This window comes from Electrophorus electricus, chromosome 4, assembly GCF_041902795.1.
Source record: "Electrophorus electricus isolate QZ-2024a chromosome 4, ASM4190279v1, whole genome shotgun sequence".
Lineage (NCBI taxonomy): Eukaryota > Metazoa > Chordata > Actinopteri > Gymnotiformes > Gymnotidae > Electrophorus > Electrophorus electricus.
In genome coordinates, this window is record NC_137500.1 from 26417501 (window position 1) to 26425000 (window position 7500).

At 49.9% G+C, this 7500-nt stretch overlaps 1 protein-coding gene across 4 annotated transcripts in view; it reads right to left on the minus strand.

The window, feature by feature from the left end:
- Positions 1 to 7500, minus strand: part of pdgfrb (platelet-derived growth factor receptor, beta polypeptide) — a 28895-nt gene that overhangs the window by 10953 nt on the left and 10442 nt on the right. For 3 of the 4 annotated variants that reach the window (XM_081712963.1, XM_081712966.1, XM_081712962.1), the window contains 9 exons: positions 6912 to 7039; positions 5579 to 5657; positions 4821 to 5105; positions 4381 to 4638; positions 3398 to 3528; positions 2164 to 2329; positions 904 to 1084; positions 500 to 615; positions 261 to 384 (listed from right to left, as the gene is read on the minus strand). In XM_081712963.1, the coding sequence (XP_081569089.1) occupies positions 261 to 384; positions 500 to 615; positions 904 to 1084; positions 2164 to 2329; positions 3398 to 3528; positions 4381 to 4638; positions 4821 to 5105; positions 5579 to 5657; positions 6912 to 6986 (1415 nt within the window). In that variant the 5' untranslated portion in view covers positions 6987 to 7039. The remainder of the gene's footprint in view (positions 1 to 260; positions 385 to 499; positions 616 to 903; positions 1085 to 2163; positions 2330 to 3397; positions 3529 to 4380; positions 4639 to 4820; positions 5106 to 5578; positions 5658 to 6911; positions 7040 to 7500) is intronic. The other variant, XM_081712964.1, reaches the window with a different exon arrangement.

Genomic DNA, 7500 nt, shown 5'->3' on the forward strand with positions numbered 1-7500 from the left:
AGGAGCTCAGGGTTGCCCATAATGGACTGGCTTACGTTACCGTGGGCGTGCTGAGGACCGTACGCACGGTAACGCACATCAAAGAAGGCCCATAAAGACTGTAGGTTTACGCAACGGCTACGAAGGTAGCAACACGCACATATCATGACCCGTTATGTGTGTGTGCTGCTGTACCTTTACAGTTAACATGATTATTAATGCATGGGAGTCCCCACACGGTGAAATGATGGACTGTAAAATATTACAGGTGATGCGCTCACTTGTGCACACTGTCGCAGCTGAACCACTGGATGACGGGAGAGGGGACGCCTTCTGCTGTACAGGTGACCACGTGCTTTTGGCCTGGGGGGTGGTGGTCCGTCAGCTCTGTTATCTGTGGGGGGACTGAACGCAGAGGGGGAAACCCTTTAGAGAGACCCACGAGGCCAGCGCAGGGGACAGCGTCCACGCCGCGCCCATCTGTTCGGGAATGAGGGAGTGAGGCGGATGGCGTTCTCACCTTTAACCTCTAGGTCAAAAGTCATCTCTTTGGAATCATCTTCGTTGGAAACATGGATGGTGTAGTGACCTTTCTGGTCCAGCCGGACTCTCACTAATGTCAAGGTGCTGATGTACCTACAGGAGAGAGGGGCACGTGAAAGTTTCAGTGGTAGCTCAGTGGTTAAGGTACTGGACTAGAAATCAGAAAGTTGCCAGTTCAAGTCCCACCACTGCCAAGTTTCCCACTGTTGGGCCCCTGAGCAAGACCCTTAACCCTCAATTACTCAAGAAGTATTCAGTCATAATGGTAAGTTGGATAAAAGCATGAACTAAATATTTGTCACCTAATACAAAGGACAATTTACAAAGCAGGACTTGGTGGTGTGATGAATTTGCTGGCGATGCACACAAGCCTGTGGTGACCTGATCTCGTGCTCCTGTCTGGTGTTGATGATGTTGTCTCCGGCGATGACGGCACCGCCCTTGCTCCAGCGGATGTGGGGTTTGGGGTAGCCCTCCACCGTCACCCTCAGCTGCACGTTCTCGTGCAGCTGCGCCGAGACGTTGGGGCTCTGGAATGAACTGAGCTGCACGAAGCCTCTCTCTGCACAGCGATGCAAGACACATCCATCAATCTCCCCACTTCTGCCTGGCCTGCAGAACTCTAGGGTGAGAACTGAGCTCCTAAAGCAGCTTGGGTTCAGAAACCCGGGCGTAAATCAACTCGGCGAGACTCCTAGAAGTCAGAAAGTCTGGGTAGTCCAGGCCAGCAGCTTATCACCACAGTGTGACTTTCTATCTGATGTAATTTGGGAAGGTTTTGTATTCACCAAAAACACAAATGCAGGTTAAAAACCTGACCGCTCTGAAGGCTGCACGCTCATTCCCAAGCTTCCTAAACCTAATCATCACATTTCCATGCATAATTCACCCCTAAAAGCAGCTTCATTACCACTTTCTGCACTTTAGCACACTTTGGAAAGCACATTACAAGCACCGAAGCCTGTAATGTGCTTTGCCGAGTGCATTACGGGAGTGGAAACGAGCGCGAGAGTGCAGGCGCGTGGATGCTCTCACAAAGCCTTCCATTCATCTGCCTCTCGCGCCCCCTGCCCCTCCTGCACGTCCTTACAGTCGCTCAGTGTGCTGCTGGCCATCTCGGTTGCAGGGACGGGGGGTTAAACCTAAAGGAGATACACAGTGTGGAGCTTCAGGCTTGGAAAGGGTGGGTGGGTGGGTGGGGGTGTGTGGGGTGGTGTTGCTTAAATATAACCTCATCTCAGAAGAATGTAAACGTTCACGTGTGCTGGGCTCCACAGCGGGCACGGTGAGAGAGGGTCGGAGGGGCCGGCGTTAACTAGGCTCCTGCTGGAAGCTTCGCTTTGGGCGTGCTCTGTCCGGAAAGCGATGCCCGCGCAGTTTGGCGAACGCGTGACGTCGCCTTTCGAACGTGTGTGTGTTTTTTTTTTCACCAAGATTATGAAGTGACGGGGTCGCCTATATCAGCCCCCTAATCCGTCCTAATCCCATTTACTGAAACATTCCTTCATGTGTGTTTCCTTGCGATATTTTAGGCATTTGATTGGGGCAAACATAAAAAGCCCTGCGTCTCTCACACCTGTGTCTCCGACCGGCCCAGTAAGCGGGCAGAGTATAGGGGCGAGGGCGTTTGCGTGCGCTCACCCAGCACGGTGACCTCGATGCTGGCCGAGGCATTCTGGTTGCCCACGTCCTCCTTCACGTGGCACACATACTGTCCAGAGTGGGACGGCGTGGCGCTGGAGATGTTCAGGCAGGAGCGCATGCTCGTGGTCGACAGGACATCTGTCAGGGGCTCCACGTCCCCCGCCTGAGGGTCAGAAAGTCACAGAGGTCATGTGGAAGCAGGCGATTGGTTAAAAGGGTGCAGGTGAAGGACGCAGAAGTGGGATCCCAGCCACTGGGTGAACTGGCTGGCAGCAGAGTGGCATTTTAAAATCTATGCAGGGCGTTATGTTGCATGGCGTGCGAGACTGCACCCGTTAGCCAGAGCACTTAGGCACTGTGTTTACATATACTGGCACATATACTGGCCACATGCTCGTGGAGGATATTCTGATTGGCAGCTCAATGCATACGCCATTGGAAGTCAATACAAAAGTGTTTTGGATTTTTTTTTTGGTCTACAAGCAAATGTCCTTTTGAATGATCACTGCTTTCTGCATTTAGCACTTTATGACTGTGAGGGAAATCCTGTCAACTCCTTCATGGGCCAATCAGAGGGCAGAGCCTGTTCTTCTGCTGTTCTAAGCCCTCAGCAGTTCAACGGGAGGGTCCCTGCAGCTGAGCACTCTGGCCGCGTCTCTGCTCCCAAATCACTCCAGCCGAAGACAAACGTTAAATGTGGGTGGACACAGGAGACGGATTTGTGCTTTCAGATATCAAACACACATATAGCAGGCCTGGCTGCATTCTCACGCCAGCAAACCTGATTTAGAGAGTGACGAGGACTCGGTGAAAACAAAACTCACAGCGCACTCCGTGCTATACATGATTCATGTGTGGGTCTAAATGGTAAGGATGAAAGCTTGGATCATCTGTGAAACACGGCTGAAATGACAGGACTGATGTTCTCTGATAACCACCGAAGGCACACAACAGCAAACACGCCTTGGCGGGAAACGTGGCAGGGGTGTCTAGCAAGGTAAGTCCTAGCAGAGAGGCTTTTCCTTCTCACTGTCTGCCTCCTCCACACCCATCTCCTCCAACAGACATAAAACTTTAATAAAACACGTTATTCAGAAAAACCTTCTCAAAGTTGAGGTGTGGCAGCACATCTTGATGTAATTTGGGCCGTTGGAGCTACTCCAGAGGGGTCGCGGCTTCGAAACGAAACGGGGAATAGGAAGGCGATGAGTTGTGATTTCAGCCCACTCACGTCTTTGTTCGGGAAGTCCCAGGAGAAGTAGACGAGCTCCACGCCGTTGGCGGTGCAGTTCACACTCAGAGCCTCGCCCTGTTTCAGCATCGTCTTTGAGGCATTTATGTGGGCGTCCAGCATTTCAGGCACTGCGGCCATGTGCACCACACACACACACACACACACACACACACACACACACACACACACACACACACACACACACACACACAAACCCATACAAGACAAGCATTGTTTTAACGCTGCCTTTTTACAAATCATCTGTTTATGAAAGGGAAGGGGAGAGAAATTATGGGTAGCAAAAGAAATGACAGGAAGTTTAGCAGATGGGGCACACATGTGGAGCTGTCTGCAGGTCACTCCTGTGCTGTCGCCTAGCAACCGAAGTCCCTGCTGAGGACCCCAGTCCTCTTGAACTGACCACTAAACCCCAAACCCTAACTGGGGTTTAGTGGGGTTACAAAATGTATGGTAAGTGTCAGACAACACAGGCCAGAAAAATAAATCATATAATAGATTGAAAAAGCCTTTTTAACTGGCCAGATTTCAATATATTGGTTAAATCCTCATGTAGTGCACTACACAGGACATAAATCAATGCTATTTATACCATATATACTGCACTGCACATGGTTTGACTCGAGTTATTTGCACCATACATAGTGCACTACACAAGACATGAACCAATGTCATTTACAACGTCTATAGTGCACTACATAGTACATAAACCAATGCCATTTACACTGTATATAAAGCAGTACATGCGTGAAGTGTGAATGTTTAGTGTCTATATGTCAACTTTGGTCACATTTCAGTGCAGTTACAGTGTTGAAACACTTCATCGCAAGTAATGAATTTCACAGACCAAACCATACATTAAAGGCTTACAAGAAGACTTAATTCTAAGGGATTAAATACGAACTATTAAACATTAAATCCTAAATCTCCTTAATGCATTGTCTCTCTCGTATGACACACACCGTAGATGGTGTAGACGTAGTAGAGCTCAGACCACATGTCCTTCCCGGCCAGCTCTGCTTTGCATCTGTAGGTGGTGTCATTGAGCTGGGCCGTGTAGCCCATGCTGGGGGCGTAGTACCCCCTCACACGGGTGTCTGTCTCCTTGTCGTACAGGCTCACGGTTATGTTGGGGTCTGTCACGAGGCATGGGATGGTGGCCACGTCTCCCGTTTTGGTGACCATGTAGTACTCGCTCTCCAGAAACCACACGTCGGGATCTGGTGGAGGACAGCGTCAGGGGCACATCGGATCAATAACCATACCACACTCTTCATTAATAGATCACGTGCTAATGTGTTAGTTGTAAACGTCATTTGTAAGTTTCTGACTGGAATTACTGTCACACGTGGATCTGTGACTGTACAAAAACACACACTGAAATGGCGGCTTTGCTTCTCACCAGGCACGTAGATGGCCACCTCTCTGGTCTCCGCAGTCTCATTTTCAAAGCATTCGTACACCCCTGTGTGCCTCCACGTCACGTTCTCCAAGGAAAGAGTGCTGGAAGAGGCGCTCCTGTCTTCTGTGCGGACCGCCGGGACGTTCTTGTCTTGTCTGAAGAGCCAGGTCACAGGTCCCCAGCCAGAACACGTAATTGTGAAGGACTGGTTGGCTGTCAGGACGACTTCTCTGACGTTTGGGTTCAGCTCCAGTCCCGTGACAACAGGACACAGCAGGACGAGGGCTTCACAGGTGTCAGGAAGACAGCAGTGTCACTCGGCTGAACTGTTTTCTGCTTGTCTCCGAACTCTGGCTATGTTTACCCCGCAACCCTGAGCTAGCACATAAAGGACTCTATGTTTACCGCAGAACCCTGAGCTAGCACACAAAGGATTCCTTACAGAAGCTGTACAGCTGGCAGGTACAAGAGCATTATAATGGTATTATGACTTATAATTATAATTGCAAAGCGCCATAAACCTGTTGGATTTGTTCTGAATCGGAACTTCAAACTTCGTTATTCAATCACATAACGGCATGCTCGTCACAGAAGTCTTCTAACGAGCGCATACATTTTGAACAAACGTCTACGTCTTGGAAGGTTATTCCATGCACAGGGTCTTATGTCTGCATCATATGGGTTTGAGACGGGTTAGAAAAGGCTGGTTTCATTTTTTTTTCGTCTGTGGCAGTGCCCACACGTGTCTAATCTGTTACCTGCCGTGAAAGCGGCTAGTCGCAGAAGTCCGATACCAAGGCCCTCCATCATGACAGCTTGGTGACGGTTTGGCCTTTTCTGCACACAGAGAAGTAAGAACACTCAAGGCATTGCTTTCTGTCAGCATGTAGGGACTCTACAGGACGGCTTCATCTTCAGCTAAACCTCATCTTCAGTGTGTCTCCTAATGCTCTCAACAGTTCTGAACATTATAAAGGCCAAGCGGTTCGTTGCTGGCGGCTCTAATTTATTTATTTTTTCTTCTTTTCGTGTTGACCTGCCTAGGCGGCGTTCCATGCTGACGAGGCGCTCCGAGGGGCACGGCCTGTCCGGACCACGCTCCGTTGCACACACACAGAGCCGCGCTTCACACTCCTGGCTACTGTGGCATTGTTTTCATCTCTCATAGCTATCTGTCATGCACACACACACCACCCTCCTCCCACAATGATTGCAGAATGTTCTCTTTACCAGGCACTAAGGGCCTGGAGGAGACGTTACACAGACGGGATTATGGAAAACGTTTAGTTCTATGACGATACAGCACCTCAGCGCTAATGGCCCATCTGTCAACAGGTGAAACTAATTGGGGAAGTTGCCTCGTTCGTTCAGATGTATTGCAGTACCCTGGAAAAGCTTGGGAAAGTCTTTCATCACCTCCTTGAAAAAATAAACACAGACGTCTTGGCAAGCGGGTAATTACAACTGCCCCTTCCCCTTTAAAATGGTTTAAAGGCCACTGTTAGGGTTCAAAGGTAACAAGAGGCCAATGATAAACAGGATGTATGTATCGGTAATTAAACACACAGGATCATAGAAAGAGAGAGAAAAAGAGAGAAAGAGAGACAAAGCGAAAGAGGAGGAGAATTAGTGAGCGACCGAGAGAAGGAGAGAGGGAGTGGCGGAAAGAGGGAGATACAGAGAGAGGGAGAGAGAGAAGGAGAGAGGGAGCGGGAGAAAGAGGGAGAGAGAGTGAGAGAGAGAGATAGAGGGAGAGGGAGAGAGAGAAGGAGAGAGGGAGCGGGAGAAAGCGGGAGAGAGAGTGAGAGAGAGAGATACAGAGAGAGGGAGAGAGAGAAGGAGAGAGGGAGTGGGAGAAAGAGGGAGAGAGAGTGAGAGAGAGAGATAGAGGGAGAGGGAGAGAGAGAAGGAGAGAGGGAGCGGGAGAAAGAGGGAGAGAGAGTGAGAGAGAGATAGAGAGAGAGGGAGAGAGAGAAGGAGAGAGGGAGCGGGAGAAAGCGGGAGAGAGAGAGAGAGCGCGAGGGATGCTGGCTGTAGGTGGAAAGAGGCAGAACAAGGAGAAGGGGGCGTCTGATGCCTGGAAACAGTTACCGGGGGGGGGATCAGGGTCCAGGGCACAGGGGCACGGGTGGGAACAGCCGAGTGGGTGGAAGATCGCAGCGCCATACAGCAGGGGGGCAGGCCGGGGGCGCACGCCACAAAAGAGGAGGACGAGTCCTCTGGAGGAGTCAATGAAAAACAGCACAGCATGACGTCATGGAAACGGTATTTTTACTCTCCAATTGGCTATGAACACGAAAGACTGACTAATAATGACTCAGAGTTTAGGGTTTATCTGAAACATGAAAACTATGAACTTCCTGTATAAAAGGAATGCCCTTCAGCGGTGACTCAGTGGACATTGTGGTGCAGGAATTCACTGATTTATTACATGTGTGTATCTCTATGGGGCAGGTTGACCTGTTAGTAACACCTCGGGATGCTGGGGACGTGGTTTAAATCCGAGCACAAAAAAACACAGTTTCATTAAACAACAGAAACTACATATAAATGCGTTATGCTTTTACATAAAAGAAGTGAGGCGCCCACACACGTCTCTCACAGCCACTCTGGCCTGGTCTCACCGCGCAGGCTCTGAAGCTCCGTCACTTCATAAAACTCCACTGAGCAGGGGTGAAGC